Below are 15,740 nucleotides of genomic sequence, written 5' to 3'. Positions count from 1 at the left end.
GGGGGCCGCGGCCCCCGGCGCGGGATCGGCTGCCCCGGGGCTCCGGGCCCGAGTAGCCCCGCTCAGCCCGGGCCGGGCCTGGGCAGCGGCTGCTGCCGCTCATGCCTTCCCTGGGCTCCTGAGGGGAGGAGGAGAGCCGCATCGGCACCTTGCGCTGCCGCTCCCGAGCTCGAAATGCCGAAAGAAGACGGGAAGGCGGGGAGCCTGGGCTCAGATTTGCTTGCAACAAACGCCGCCAGGTCTTCTTGTGCAGCCCGGAGGCTGCCGTGAAAAGCGGGAGAGCGGAGGAGCAAGTTAGGGTCCAGCTCGGAGACCGGGCTGGTCCCTTGGCTTCCCCAGGCTCCAGCTTTACCCCTGTTGCTCCGCGGCCCTTTCTGATCTGGCAAAGGCTGCGGACATACAGCGCAGAAGGTCTCGTGTGGCAAGAACCGTGGCTTTCTCGGCGGGATGCCCCTCTGTCAAAAAGGGCACCGTATTTTGGACCCCCACGTAAACTTGCGAGGAATGAGCAGCTTTGTCCAGATGCTGTGTCGTTTGGTGCTGCTGTAAAGTCTTAGAAGCCTGCGAGGAAGACGCCGTCGGGTCACCTGTTCAGTTTTAACGTTATGTGCCCTTAGTAGCAGGCAGATAACGTTAAGGTCTGTTATTTGTGTGTATCCTGGAACCCCCCTCCCCTCCCCAGCGTGTGTGGCTTGGGGTGGAAGGCAGAGTCCCGGCCTGCCGGGGAGCAGTGTCCGGTGCCTCCCCTGTGCAGTGACACTCTGTCCCGCTCAGGGCTCTGCATCTTTTTGAAAGAGTTGAGGTTAGTTTAAGCCCAGCTTGTACAGTGTCTTGTTTGCAGAACTGCAGTCCCAACGCTGGTTAATTAATGCTGTTTCTCCTGTAGTATCTGTCTTTTTCCCACTTCACAGATCAGTATTTCCTGCTAGAGGTAGGCTCTTGCTCTGGCTAACTTTGTTGTACAAACTACCCTTGTCGTTAGCTTTCTTAGGTTCCTTTTAACAGCTCGTCTTCTGATTAAAGCCAGATTCTACTTTAAAACATTTCACTTCTTGATCAGTTACAACACTTGAGCATTTAGGCTTCACATACAGAGTGTAGCATCACCTGAGAGGGTGAGCTCTCAGGGTAAGTGCCAAGTCTGTTTTCTTAGGGAAAATTGTGTGATGCGTTGGCTTTAAGCTTTCTTTTAACTTCTCTAAGACTTGTGTAACTCATCAATTCCTTCTCCCCCTGATCTCTTTCATCCTGTGTATAGCAAGATTGACAGAGTAAGATATTTCAGTGCTTTCTTTTCAGGGTTTCTGGAAGACCAGAAGCAACTCAAATCTGTGAACTGGTAATATGTTTTTATTTCTTCCTTACTTTCATCTTTGTGTAGTTCAGTGAAGTGACACACTTACCATTTCATGTTACCAAGTTATTCAGGCTGATTAAGTTGTTCCCTTTAGAAAACCTGTGTTTAAGAGAAAAAAAAATGAACAAGATTTTTGTGTGGCTCTGAATTGTTCTCTACAGTGTCTAACTCAAAACTGTAATACTATGAGAGGGCAGAAGCAGCAGGCAACACCATAGCTGTTCATGGGGTTTTTTGCGTATTACTTAGTTACAGTGAAAAGTAAATCGTGCTTTAAGTTGTTTTAATAATGTTAATAAATTTAGTGTTGCACGAGTTAGGAGATGTTTTGTTCTCTGTTGAATGAAGGATATATTAATGCTCATTCCTCTTCTTCAGATTGCCAATGCTTTACTTCTCTTTCAGTCGGGATTTGGTAACCTCCTTTTATCATCAGATTAATAAAAGACTTCAAAGTTTCAGTGTGGAAAAAATAATTATTCTGGTTCATTTGTTTCCTTTAGCAATTTTGTGCATTAATATCGTATTTACTGATTTTTTTCCTTTTGGGGCCAAAAGGAACTAAGAGAGGAGTAAATGGTGCTGTGCTTTTACTCCTGATTTCACTATCATTTTGCCCATAACCTGGCAGGTTGTCATTGGCTTGTGCGAGCCTGAGACAGAACTGGCTCGGAGTCTGGTTTGTTTGAAGCTTAGAGCTTTACAGCAGAGCCAAACCTGACCGACTCCCCAGTGATCTGTTGTCAACTGGTGGCTATTTCACTTACCTTCTTGAGAGCCAGAAGCATTTTCAGTGTGTTCTGTCCCTTGTGTGCCCAGCAACTTTTGCTCTGTGTCAGGTTTTCTTAGGAAAATCCAGTGCCAGTTCACTAAATGCCTTGTCTGTGGACATCAAGTGTACTCACCCACCTGAGACTGAAAGAACCAAATTTTGCGGCGCTCTAAGTCAAATCAGTGCATAGTGAGGCACTTTGGCCTAAGTCTACCAAGATGATTTCAAAATCCACATGGAGGAATCCAGCATAACTATTTGTGTAAAATGGCAATTTTTGAAAAATGCCATTGCATCTGCATAAGGGTAGGATGGGAGAGGGAAAACATAACATTGGAACTAGAGGTGAGGGTATTTGCCTGCTGCCTAGTGGAGTGTTACTGTTGTTGCTGTTACACTTGCGTTTTCCCTTCCAGTCTGAGAATTCTGATAAATCGAGTGCAGAAAGTGATTCAGAAACTGAAGTGGAACAGGTCTCTGTATATCATAAGCTCCTGGCTACCCTGAAGACCTCTCCTGAGTCTGAGAGTGAGGAAGATGAAAGTGAATCAGAAGAAGCTGGGGAAAGTGAGGCAGAAGTGGACAGTGAAGGGGCCCAGGAGACTGGAGAAGCAGATGGAGGTGGAGAAGATAAGAATGATGTACCAGAGCAGGAAAAAGGTAGCCTGTCTTTTCCCATGCTTTGGTAAATGTTGTTTCAGTTAGAAAGTTTGAATAACGTATGTTTTTAGCCAGGATCCTGGTGTAGACTGGCTTGTTGGCTGGGTGCTCTTCTGGCTTGGAGACTCTGTTGCTCCATTGTCTCTGCGTGGGTGGGAGCAGCAGCTGCTGAAGGATTTAGCAGGGGAGAGGGAAGCTGTGCTCATTTTCCGGCAGACAGCCCACTGCTTCTTCCTCAGATGTTGTTTGTGCGGCAGCACAGAGGAAATCCACATGGAGCAGCATACCAGGGGTTCTCACCCACTCATGGGAGACACAAGCTGTTCTCTCGCACAGCATCTGGCTTGGCTGCTGCCACCGAGAGGAGGGAAAGGTTTGCCTTGTAGCAGAGGAAAGAATATGTAAATTGGAAGGAAACCTCCTCCTTTATGACAAGGCATCTTCATTCATGAAGTCTGCAAAGAAATTCTGGGAGAGAGAAGTCAACTTTTTATTATTTTCAGTTATTTGGGGTCTTTGGAAACTAAAACTTATATTCCCCAAATGTATTTCCCCAGAGAAAATTAAAGAAATAACCTGTGTTGTGTATTGCATAACATTTGGCATGCTAGCCAAAAGTCGTCTTTACTGTAGAATACAAGGCCCACTTCTATCTTTTTGGATAGAGTATTGGGAGAAAAAAAAATTGGTAACTCAAAGGGACAACCTAACTAGCAAGAGGTAGCTATAAACACTAACTTTTCCAGGAGAATATAACCCATTTCTCTCTCTAACAAGTCACAGCTACAGACACAGCAGAGCAGACGCTTGGGCAGGAGCAGGCTGATGGCGCAGATACCTCTTGTGACCCAAGTCATGGAGTAATTGAGGAGTTTACTGATGTGAAACACGAATCTGAATTTAGCTTGGAAACCAATTTCATGGAAGAGGAGAGTGGAGATTGCAATGCAGATAAGAGAGACAGCAATTCTTCACAAGTTTTTTCAGAAGGTAAAACACAGTATGTTTATGTTTAGTGATCTGTCTCTAGAGGAGTACCTGTAAATGTGTAAATTATCAAACACCCTAATGATATGCTGTATAGCTTCTGAGTTCTTCCACTATGTTATTCATTGTATTGCCCACATATGATCTGGGTCCATAAGGGACGCTTAATGCTAATGCAGATGTCTAGCTGAACCATTTGTTTTCTGTAGCCCCTGTGGACTGGGATTCGTGTCTAGTTTCTGTTATGACTGATAAAGCTTGAAATATCAGGAACTAGAAATGTGTGTGGAGGGTGTTATCTTATTCTGTTGCTTTAAGGGTAGTTTAAAAAGCTAGTGTAATGTGAAGGGCCCTGCAAGCCTGTGCTTGACTATGGAAGATATTCTTGGCACAGACAGCACAGGAGATAATCACAAAGCTGACCTGTGAGGGCATCCTTCACAACTCAGTGGAGTTAGAGGTGAGATTCTGGGAAGCTTGGGGCAGCCACAGTAATTTAGACAAATGCTCAGGGCTCTCTGAATTTTGAAGGTTATGCAGAGAAGCCTGACTGCACCAGGATCGGGAGGGTGTGAGGCATCAGTGGAGCATCTGTGTGGTATCTTTTAAGGGTGTAGCCCAGAATCTCAATGCTGCAGTGCGCTGATGGATGCAATCTGAGCTCCAGTGTTGGAGTCATCCCACCATGTGTACTACAAATAACTGTGTGCACGGGTATGTGATCGTTCAGTGATATGCCACACATTGGCACTTGCAGAGCTTCTATTCGTTTTTCGTGCTCTGTGGTTTTAATATCAGATGGCATAGTTTGAGAGAGAGAAATACATTTGTAGCATCCATAGTGAGGCTGGCTTGTCATCTTGGAGCAGCAGCTGACATTAGATCTGGGAGGCAGCCTAGCTGATACATGAAATGTGTGGAAGCATCAAAGGGCCATGTGATAGAAAAAACAGCTCGTTCTTGTTACCATGAGAATATTACTTAGGCTGTTGGCATTGCATTTTAATGAGAACCGTAGCTCTCCAACTGCATGCTAAGTATCCTAACAGCTTTGTTCAACCTATAAATGATGCACTGCTTTTCAGTGGGTTCCCGTAGCTTGGAAGTGGCTTTATAATCTATCACAGAAAATAAGTCTCCTAAGATAGCAGGAAGGGGGATGAATTTCTACTCTGGTCCTGAGGTCACTAGAATTCCCGAAAATGCTTCACATTATTCCCTCTACCTTATCTGACAAATGCTGGAATCAGTAAAACTCAGCTAAAGAGAGAGCCTGTATTACAATTAAATGATATTCTATTCATTTGCATTGCTGGGAAGATTTTCTCAGCAGTGTCATGATTAGCGAGTGTCTTGACTTTTGCCTGGATAACTTGTATGTGACTAGATATCTGTTGGCAAGCACTAGTGGTCTCTAATTAGTTTTCTTTATGCAGTGAGCGCTGCTGTGCTGCAAGCGGTATACAGGGCTTGGAGCTTTGCATGTGACTTTGTGCATGCCAGTGTCTTTGAATATAATATGATTTTACGGTTCCTTGCCTCTCCTTTTCTTTGCAAAAAGAATGCTGATTAAATAAATCAGACTTTTGTTCACTTCAGGCAATTTTTGCCTCCCTTCCCCAAAACCCACCTAATCTTACTCTGCTTTATCACAAACTGTGTTCATATCAATGGCCAAAGATGCAAAGCCCTGGGCAAAATTGTTTATAAATTAAGAAGGGCAGTAAGTTCACTTGGGTCTTTACTATTGACAGCCTATTTTACCTGCAAGGGACCGATGTGCCAGAGCTTAAGGCAGAAAATTGCCACAATGTTTTCTACTACATATTGCTTTCCTGTCCAACATTTGTTTTGTGACTGAAAGTTCTAGTACTTCCATAAGTGCTTCTTTCTCTCTCTCTTTTTTTTTTTTTTTTTTGAAAGCAATCTGTCAAATCTGTTCTCTCTGTTCTTGTAGAGAGAATTTGACGTCCTTTCTCTCATCTCTGACTGCTTTGAAATAACTAGTTTTAACTGTGGTGTTGGCCAGCATGGAAACTGTTTGTCTCATTTGCAGATCCTTTCTGAAACTTGCTTCTTGTATTAGCTACAATAGTTCTCAGGATATTTTTGTTGTTGTTGTCATAAATAGATCCATTTAAACAGCACATGGATAAAGAACTTGAAGAAAAAGAAGTAGAAAAAATGTCTACGCTTCCTAAAAGTTCAAGTCAAAGCAAGGTAACAGTGTTCTGTAGCCATCCAGAGATCCTGAAGATGCCTGGATTAAAATAATTCTTTTTTTATACGAGTGAAGTAGATTCATAATTGTTATTAGCTGTTGGGAGTGGAATTGTCAGGATTTTGTCACTGTGTTGTTGCTGAAGTGTTTTCGTCACTTAGCGCTGAGCAAGAGTTGAAATCTACAGTTTGCTCTCATGTGGGCATATGGTGACACATGTGAAAAACATAGCTTTAGAGTTTGTCCCAGACCCACATGTTTAGTACTCTTGACACCAGGTAGAAACAGGGCTGGTTTCTGAGTGGTAACAGCACTATGCCAGGCATGTGCTCTGCAGCTGAACTTGTGAGGTGACCATGTACCGTCTTAAAAGTACTTGTTATGCACTTTCACGTTCTTGCTTCAAGATGGCTGTATCTCTGTACACACTTAAAAGCTGGTAAAGGGGAATTTAATACTTCGATTGTTAATACTGGAAATAATAGGTGAATTACAGTACCAGAAAACCACCTCATTGCTTGAGAGAGAATATTGGTTTTCAAAATACTCATTTTTAGACAAACCTTTGCTTCCTAACTTTTTTACATCTGATTTTGTTTTGGAGAGTTGCCTAGCATTCTGGTCAGCCATATGCTGAGTGACATTCATTGGAAGATATCCAATGGTTAGTCAGTCAGAGAGAAAGCTGTGATTTTTTTAAATTTTATTTTATTTTTTTCCTTTTTGTAATATGGTGGCCAAAAATACCAGTGCCACCTGAAGCAATGCATTGATGTATCTTTGCTTAACTTGGTGTAGCTACTTGATGGAGATAGGTAGGGACAACTTGCATGGCAGAAGGCTTAATGTTTAGAATTTTCCCCTACTACACTGATAGCTTTTGCCGTCGAAATTAGACAGACTCCCAACAAGATTGCATTTAGTAACTGATTCACAACTTCTGGCTTTAGTTCCTGATGGGTTTTTGTTTTCATTTTTAAACAAAGTACATAACCTTAGTGCGGCTGATCTATAAGCGTAGTTGGACTCCAGGGTTCTCATCTTGTCCCTGGTTTGTGCCACTAATTTGCTGGATGGGTTAGGCAGAAATGACATCCTTCTTCCTCGGTTTTCTCATCTGTAAAATGAGGACAGTTTTGGACACATCACTGCAAAATACATCCAGATTTACTGAGCTCAAGTTTATTGTTGTTTACCCTGGCAGATTCTAAAAGAAATTGCATATTGAAAAGAAGGTTTCAACTTGTATTATGAAAAGATAATTTCTGAAATTTCATGAGCTTGATTAAACTGCCAGCTGTGGTGATGTGCTTTTAAGTGTACTAAGTTTGGTAGATCTGACTTCTCTTTGGTTTTGGTCTTTTTTTTCAGTGGCCAAGGTTGGGCCAACTCACTTTTTCTTCGACTCTGGAGAAACATAAAACTTTGAAAGTAGACAAAGAAGTTGATGTGAAACAGCTTTATCTTCACAAGCCTTTAGAATCCACTTGGCCAAAAGTGAATAAACAATTTCTGTCCTCAGTCAACAAACCAAGCGATCCCTCTTTTACTCCGTTACAAAGAGAGCTCTTCTGTATCATGAATACATACCGGGACTTGTTCTATCCGGAAAGAAATGCTTTAACAAATGGAGAAGAAATCCGGCATGCTTACTGCTTGCATGCCTTGAACCATGTTCTGAAGGCAAATGCCCAGGTGCTCAGCAACAATGCCAAACGAAGAGACCAAAAGCCAGGGACTGACAATGACGACTACAGGGATCAGGGGCTCACTAGACCTAAGGTAAGAGAGCTTTGTTACTGTGATTCCCCCATCCCCACCCTGGCTGTCCAGCCAGGCTGTATAAACATTCTGGTAGTTTATCCAGAACTACTTCTGTTGCTGCTCTCTCACATGACATGTTCCTGGGCATGTGTGTTTCCACATCCCCTTTATCATGCCTGGAAGTCATCTGCCACGGCCAGGGCAAATACACTGCGAGAAGCAGTGAGCGCAGGGTTGTTAGCCAGCCTGTTTCTGTGCTGAGCTACGAGTTTCTTTTCTTTGTCTCCCTATCACTACACACTGACACGTCGCCTTTTCCTGCTTCCATTTCTAAATCTACTGGTACAGAAAGGTGCCTCCACATCAGTCTTCAGTATTAGTGCAGGTAGTGCAGGCTGTCACCCAATGTGGGATGTCCCAGAAATGTTTTTTGTCCTTGGGCACTTGTAAGGACTTGCCTGCATGGAAGAATCTCTCTGTACCTGGGAGACGTCAGGGAATCCCAGTCTCATTGTCAAGGCCACCTGTCATAGTTGGTGGAGCGGGCCTCAAACTAAGACTCCCTGGATTCACAGCATCCTCTAGTTGATAACCAGTTGGATTCAGCTAGGGCTAGCCTGTCACTGGTGGTGCCAACTACCCGTTGAATGATTTCAAAGTTGGGTTTCAGTGTTTGCTGCACGTCTGGCAAATGCCTCTTGTTTCTGTGTTGACTCCCCAGTTAGATGTTTATATTTCAGAGTGCTGTTCCAGGAGCCAGCCATTGATCCTGTGTATTGTGGGAGCTCTTGCTTGCTTGGGGGATAGGGAGAACAGGAGAACATGCTTAGTTTTCAGTTCCCCTCTAATGGTACCCTGGGTGTGAGATAGGGAACCAAACTGAGCTGCTGGCCTGTACCTGTTCATGAGCACACTGTGTCCCACTGCATCCTCCCTCCTTGCTGCATGTCAGAATTGTTTTGCTTTGATTGTTGGGATGCCCCGTGGGGGCAGATGTAAGTCAAAAAAATTACTTAACATACAGTTAACTGAGTGTTCATATTTTATGGGTTACTCTGTTGTAACTGTTGATCTATGCAGGTACTGATGATAGTGCCCTTCAGGGAATGTGCTTTGCGAATTGTGCATATTTTCATCAGTCTTCTTGAAGTGAATGACAAAAGAAAAATAGATGTAAGTAATAAAAAGCGTTTCAAAGGGGAGTTTGGCTCCGACCCAGAAGAGAAGCCCCCCAACCTGAAAAGACCTGAAGATTATGAAGCCGTCTTTGCTGGCAACATTGACGACCATTTCAGAATTGGTAACGACCTACTGAACAGATGATTTTTAGCTTGTAAAGAACTGAGAAGTAACAAATTCTTCCTAAATGTCTAGGAGCTATCAGGGCTGGAAGTTCTGGTGAGACTCTAGGCTCTGTGGTATTCATGCTGGTTTTGCACTGGCAACTTGGATTTTTCTGGAAGTCTTTCTTGCCTTACCAGAACTTGAAGAGAAAATACAAAAGTAAGGATTTTCACATCAAGTTCAGAATCACTTAAAATGCAATGATTGCTTTATTGTAGCAGGACTGCCCACACCTCATTTTAAAGAGGATAGCCATGGTTATGCAGCAAAGTCTTTCATATTATTAAAAAAAAATATCTTTTGGGTTTAATCAGCCTATTCACAATGTCTCTTGTAATCAGTAATGGTTGGAACAAAATTAAAGGTCAGTACTGAGCAAAGCAGTTTTCTACTGTGCTGCCCATTGTTTTCATGAAAGCAAAGAGGTAGCCAGCAAGTAGGACTGTTGGACAAGCAGCACATTTGAGACTATTTCATAATATTGTAATCTCATGCTGTTTTAGTAACTTGGTATGCAGAGAATTAGCTAGTGGCTTGGTTCCTGGAGCTGCCATCATGAGTAGGCAGTTTTTCTAACTTAACTTGACAGATCAGAGGCTTTTGAAATTACTGCCCCGTGAAAGATAAATTGGCATCCCAAGAAATTTAATGATACAGTGGAAGATGCAAGCAGGTCCCACTCAGTCTTTCTTCCTTCCCCAGTGAATATCTCTCTGGCTAAGAGCATCTTACTTTCAGTAGCATAATAATTTTCCTTTCAGTCCTTTCCCATACCACAGTCTGTTTGATCTGCTTACGAGGTGTGGAGAAATGCTTGAAGAAACTTTCAGTGCTGTTACTTGCAGAAGCAAATCATAGAAGCAGAATAATTATTCTTTCTTACTGTGCCTCACACCCTGTTACTTCTGCACAAAGATCTAATTTAAAGCATATTTGTTATGCCTTACTAAAACCACCCTTTCACATCTTTAGACAGAAAAAAGACTTGATGTTGTTAAACTGTGTATATGCTGTGACAAGTGATATCTTCTTCCTGGAAATTCAACCAATTGTGCCTTTTTTTTTCCTCCATTTTTATGATTGGGTTAAAATAGATAGCGGGAGGGGTCCCTATTGCTGTCTGTGTGAAATTCTTGCAAGTGCCTTCAGCTGTGCCCATGATAGTTGGCTTCACACAGAGACGGAGAGAAGTTGAAGAGACACCTTTGTTGGGCAGACTGTAGTGGGTGGTTTGAATATGGTTCTGACTACCTGGATTTTTAAGATCAGAAAACTGGATCCTAGCAATGCTGCCATGTAGTTATGAGACAGGTAACAAACTCCTCTGATTCCTTCCTTTTCCGTTCTTTAACATGAGAGGCGATGCATAAGCTAGTTCGGCATGTACACCGCAACATGTGGTGTGAGAAGCAGTGCCAGGGAAGGTGCAAGACTGGTCATGCTTTCAGTCATTGCAACATGAAGAACCTTTTCCTTTTGCATTTTATTAGCAATTCTTGTGGCCCTGTGAATAAAGGCAGTTTATAGTCAAGAGGTCCACACTGAATTTTTCATGACAGATTAAGGCAACAGTCTCTGCCATTAGGTACTATAGTAACTAAAGTCTAGAATTTAGGGAGAAAGGAGTAGTTAATCATTTCTGCTTTTAATTTTTTTTTCTTAAGTTCTTCAGCCCCCTTATCCCCCTTTTTAGCAGAAAATCACAAAAAATGTGTTTCAGTTAAAAAATGTTGTCCAAGCTATGAAAAATCTGGAAAAAAAGTACTACTGAAAGAGTTTGCCGAACTTCATGAAAATCTGCCAAATGCTTGTTAAATGGGGGTGGGGTGGGTAAGCACTTTTCAGGGAAAGAAGAGTTTCAGACAGATTGGATTCGTCCAGCTATAATCGTTAGTATGTGTTAAGGGAGAGGAAATGTAGGGAGTTATTATTACCGAGGCTGCTGGAAGAATATGGTTGATAATTGACGTTAACTAAGAAAATGCTCTTGGTTGTTGTTGGACAGGGGTTGCGATTCTTCAAAAGAGTATGAGGCTATATGCACCATTTTACTCATCGGATATCATCATTGCCTCTCCCCTGGGTATGAGGACTATTATTGGCGCAGAGGGGGAGAAGAAGAGAGACTTTGATTTTCTATCATCGATAGAAATTCTCATAATTGATCAAGCAGATATTTACCTGATGCAGAACTGGGAACATGTTCTGGTGCGTTTTCCATATGTATTCATTTTTGTGTCATACTGTGTCTTGTTAGTCTGACAGAACTTAGTTTTGGCAGTGAGCAGCATTGCTATTTTTTACTGACTTGATTCCAGACATGTATGCTTGTTCCTCTTCCTCCCTCCACCCTGATATTTTCCTTATACTAAGAATATTGTTTCTACAGATTTTGGTAGTGTTCAGCAGCTGTTCTCTGTAAATCTTTGTATTTGGTGCTTTAGCGGCATATTTCATCAGAGATTCTTTTTTTTTTTGACAGTTTTAATTATCTTGCAGCATGAGATAATGATGATTCCTTTAATCACATCTGGGAGAAAATATGCCAGCTGTCTGACTGCCCAGTGTCTCAGTCAGATTGCAGCCATGTGAGGAATCTGTACAACCTAATTTGGGTTCCTCCAGAAAGCAATAGGAGCTGGTGCTTGTCTCTGGACAGGTAGACTGCAGAGATACTAAGCATTAGTCATGTCTGAGGTTAAACAGTATGAAGATTTTCCTGTACGTATAATGAAAATAGAGCTCTTGGATTGTGGCTAGTATGCAGTAGTATCCATGCTTTTTGGCTTTTGGTTAATAAAAGTTTTCAAGATTGAAAGGTTGGGTTTTTTTCCACATAGAAACGCCTTTGAGGTACCTGGGCCAGGCATTCTGACAGCTTGATGTTACTGTACATTTTGAATGAGCCCAGAAGGTGTATTATTTCCTGGGGAGTCCCAGGAAAGGCATGTCAGCCTACACGATATCCAAGGAGTGAGTGCCTGGAGTCTGTTTCCTGTTTTTTCCCTTGGGTGTGACTGCCTGCCATACCGTGGGGGTGGTGGCAGTCCTAAGCATCATTCAGTGAGGCCAAAATGAGGTGAATTTCTTCACTTGCACCCAAACTCTCCCTCAATATGATGGGAACTGCACTTGGGCTTCTTTTAGCTCAGAAACCTTGGGACCATTGACTTTAATACAAACAAATCCATTATACTTGCCCCAAGGGAGAAGATTGGAAGCAAAGGTTACTGTTACTGAAGACTAAAGAGATGGTAGCTTTCAGTTCTGTGGTGGGAAATCAAGTAAATTACTCTTGCTGTGGCCAATAAATTCCAGACAATTATGTCTTGGGACATCACTATTGTTTTATATTCTGTGCTGTCTTGCTTGTCCCTGCCCACTTTCTCGCTGCAGTTAAGGCTCTTGCAGTCTGGGTGCAAGGATGTCGGTCAGTAGCGATGTGTTTCCATCTCTCTGTGTAGCACCTGATGAAGCACATTAACCTGCTGCCTCTGGATTCCCATGGGGTAGACTTTTCCCGAGTGCGAATGCTGAATCTCAGTAACTGGTCCAAGTACTACCGCCAGACGCTGCTGTTCAGCGCTCTTCAGGATCCCCAGATTAACTCTGTCTTCAACAAACACTGCTTCAATTACGTGGGGCAGGTGAGTTCACAGATGAGCTGAAAGCCTTCTTTTAAATACTGGCATAAGGGAGGGGGAGAGGAACAGAAAACCCAACACATGGAAAAATTCCATAACTCAGTTACAGAAAGACTGTCTGTGTGCCAGTCATTTCCATTACCCAAGTATTTCAGTCTGAATCTCCATGATGCTGCATGACAATTTCTAATGCTGTGCCAAAGGCATGAAGAACTACTCTTCTTGCAGCGATGCTTATTTGATCCTTTTCTTTTATGGGTAGCTGTTTCATGTCAGAAATCAGATTTTGTGTTTTCTTAATTTTAAACACACAAGTTATCTTGTTTTATTTATTTTGTTGTTAAATGGAGGGTTTGCCTGCTTCCTTTTTTTTTTTTCCCTCTCCTACTGTATAAGAAGCACTAACTATTATTACTTTGAAAGAAACAGGAAAAGTAAAAACCTTAGCTGTCGATCTCAAATATATGTAAGTCAGGGCATAAGCAGTGGTCATGTATATTTAACAGATCTGGTATGTGTATACATGAATGTAGTTTTGTATTAGAGCTTTCTTAAAAACAGCCTTGTGCACTGCTGGGAAATGTGAGTTACAAGCCAAAAGCTGGCTGGAGTGTGGCTGCCTATGAAATGCTGCTTCCCTAAATGTCCTACTTTCTTCTTGCAGGTGACCGTCCGCAACGTACCGCTCAGTGGCTCCATTAGCCACGTTGTGGTCCAGCTTCCTCATGTTTTTCGGAGGCTAGAAGCTGAAAATGTAACTTCTGTAATAGATACCAGGTACTCTGTGTTCCAGACTATTTTGCTATGCCTTAATGACTGCAATTGCGGATTTAGTTGAGCATACTGTTTGCAGAGTGCAATGTGATTTTACCACAGAAGTACGCCTTCGTTAGTCTTCAGATGCAGGCTGGGCTCTGCACAGGTGGAGGGGAATAGTGAACTTCTCCTTGCCAAAGGCACTGAAGAATAAAGTCTGGGAAAGGAATACCAGTCTCTACCATAACTGTGTAGTACTGACAAAGCCTTTGCCTTTTATCTTCTACACATGTAGAAATCCTATGAAGTTAGAGAAGGAAAAATGTAGCCAAAATCTTCTGTAGTCTGTTGTCTGATGATACTCCTGTTTGAGGTCATATCAGTATTGGAAAGCTAAATGTTAACTCTGGTTAAAACCTATTTGTTTTCTTAACTGAGGTTTCAGTTTTTCATCGACAAAGTTTTGCCGGAGTACCGCGATGCCATCATGTCACACACACTCATTTATGTTCCATCGTATTTTGACTATGTGCGTCTTCGAAATTACTTCAAGAAAGAGGAGCTGAATTTTACTCACATTTGTGAATACACTAAAAAGGCTGGCGTCTGCAGAGCAAGACGGTTCTTTCTTAAGGGAGAGAAGCAGTTTTTATTGTTCACTGAGCGCTTCCACTTTTACAAAAGGTGAATTGTGGACCAAGTTTTCCTTTGTTTCATGTGTGCTGTTTTGGAAGTAGAGTCTGACCTTAATGATAGATGGGCTATATTGCTTTTTGAATCTGTTGGATCTCTCTGAGGACTTCTTTGACTGCAGTAAGAGCTTTTCAGTTGACTTTAAAATTTTTGCATGTTGTCAGCAGTCCCTTGCAGAGACTCTAATACTCTGGTATGCACAGGGCTTTATTCAGGAATGGAAGCACTGCCAAGCTCCACTGATGTCAGGACAGGATGATATAGCCTGCAAAATGGGGTTCATCATGGCTTTTATTTGTGTTCATTTGTGCCACAATAATTACATAAAATTCTGTGAAAGGGTATGTAATTGGTTCCATAATGCAATACAGCAAGCTGAGGCCACCTGGAGAATCTGCTATGTCCTGACTGGAGCTGTTCAGAAGTTCCGAATGGAACAGTTTTTTCTATTAGCAGAAGGTGTTTTGGCAAATATGAAAAGTTTCGTGAGGCTCAGTCTGAGCAAGCTTCACTCTCTTAAAATCCAAGCCAAAGAGGCTGAATACTGCAGAAACTGGTGGTGGTGTGTACTTCAGAGGAAGTCATTTTGCCTGGCAGTCTTAGATATTCCCCCCCTTAAATTCCCCATCTGTGTTCAGCCTTCAGTCTGTGACACAGGGTTGGTAGAGTTGAGCTACAACTAATGTGCGTTGAATTTAATGGAAGTTGGAAGAACTGAGATAAGATTGATGTTTTAACATGCACATTTTGTAAAAATGGGCAACAAAGTCACTTTTTTGGGTTTTGTTTTTTTTTCCTGCTACAGGTATATGATAAAAGGCATTAGGAACCTCATTTTCTATGAGTTACCAACCTACTCCCACTTCTACAGTGAGATTTGTAATATGATGAAGGCCACAGACAATGGAGTGGATGCTACTTGGACCTGTACTGTGCTATACTCCAAGTATGATGCTCAGAAATTGGCTGCAGTGGTTGGCATAGATCGCACAGCTCAAATGATACAGTCCAAGAAAAATGTGCACCTCTTTGTTACAGGAGAAAATGAATAAGTGATATTGCAGACTAGATGACTGGATGGACCTGGATTTTACTCCTAATGCACTTTCTGGTGTTGCTTTTTAAAAAAGTATTAAACTTTTTACTCCCTTTTACTAAATATTCTGTTGAAATTGTTAATATAGTATTTTGTGTTTCAGTACTTTGTCCAAGAAGAAATGAAAGATGTCATTCAAGAAAGCAGGGGTTGGGGGTTTCTTCTACATAGAAACAAAATCAATCCAGAACTATTATTTTTGTATATTGAAAAACTCACTAGTCAGTAAAGATCGATTCTGTGATAAATAACTTTTGATTGGATTGCTTCACTTCATTTTCGGGTGTAGAAAACTCACCTTCTTTTATCAAAGGCAACATTTTCCTTTAATCTAGGGGAAAAAATGTGCCCAAGTATTAATGCAGTCACAATTCTGTAAGCCTTTGTAAGGAAGGTGCAGGTGAAGGCTCTTCAACACAAGTGTATTGTTGAACGAGAGTTAAACT

The 15,740-nt window shown here is 42.1% G+C and overlaps 1 protein-coding gene across 2 annotated transcripts in view; it reads left to right on the top strand.

The window, feature by feature from the left end:
- The window catches only part of DIEXF (digestive organ expansion factor homolog (zebrafish)), a 15,831-nt gene extending 304 nt beyond the window's left edge, over positions 1–15,527 (top strand). The window contains exons 2-12 of one of the 2 annotated variants that reach the window (XM_010576442.1): positions 1,300–1,339; positions 2,546–2,789; positions 3,573–3,779; positions 5,908–5,996; positions 7,369–7,779; positions 8,842–9,061; positions 11,111–11,313; positions 12,570–12,752; positions 13,414–13,526; positions 13,944–14,189; positions 15,004–15,527. In XM_010576442.1, coding sequence (XP_010574744.1) covers positions 1,300–1,339; positions 2,546–2,789; positions 3,573–3,779; positions 5,908–5,996; positions 7,369–7,779; positions 8,842–9,061; positions 11,111–11,313; positions 12,570–12,752; positions 13,414–13,526; positions 13,944–14,189; positions 15,004–15,250 — 2,203 coding nt within the window. In that variant the 3' untranslated portion in view covers positions 15,251–15,527. Of the gene's footprint in view, positions 1–1,299; positions 1,340–2,545; positions 2,790–3,028; positions 3,163–3,572; positions 3,780–5,907; positions 5,997–7,368; positions 7,780–8,841; positions 9,062–11,110; positions 11,314–12,569; positions 12,753–13,413; positions 13,527–13,943; positions 14,190–15,003 lie in introns of those variants that run through there. The other variant, XM_010576444.1, reaches the window with a different exon arrangement.
- Positions 15,528–15,740: the final 213 nt, after the last annotated feature.

Source organism: Haliaeetus leucocephalus, unplaced genomic scaffold (assembly GCF_000737465.1).
Source record: "Haliaeetus leucocephalus isolate CR32 unplaced genomic scaffold, Haliaeetus_leucocephalus-4.0 Scaffold526, whole genome shotgun sequence".
Classification (NCBI taxonomy): domain Eukaryota; kingdom Metazoa; phylum Chordata; class Aves; order Accipitriformes; family Accipitridae; genus Haliaeetus; species Haliaeetus leucocephalus.
This window is presented reverse-complemented; position numbering and strand designations above follow the sequence as displayed.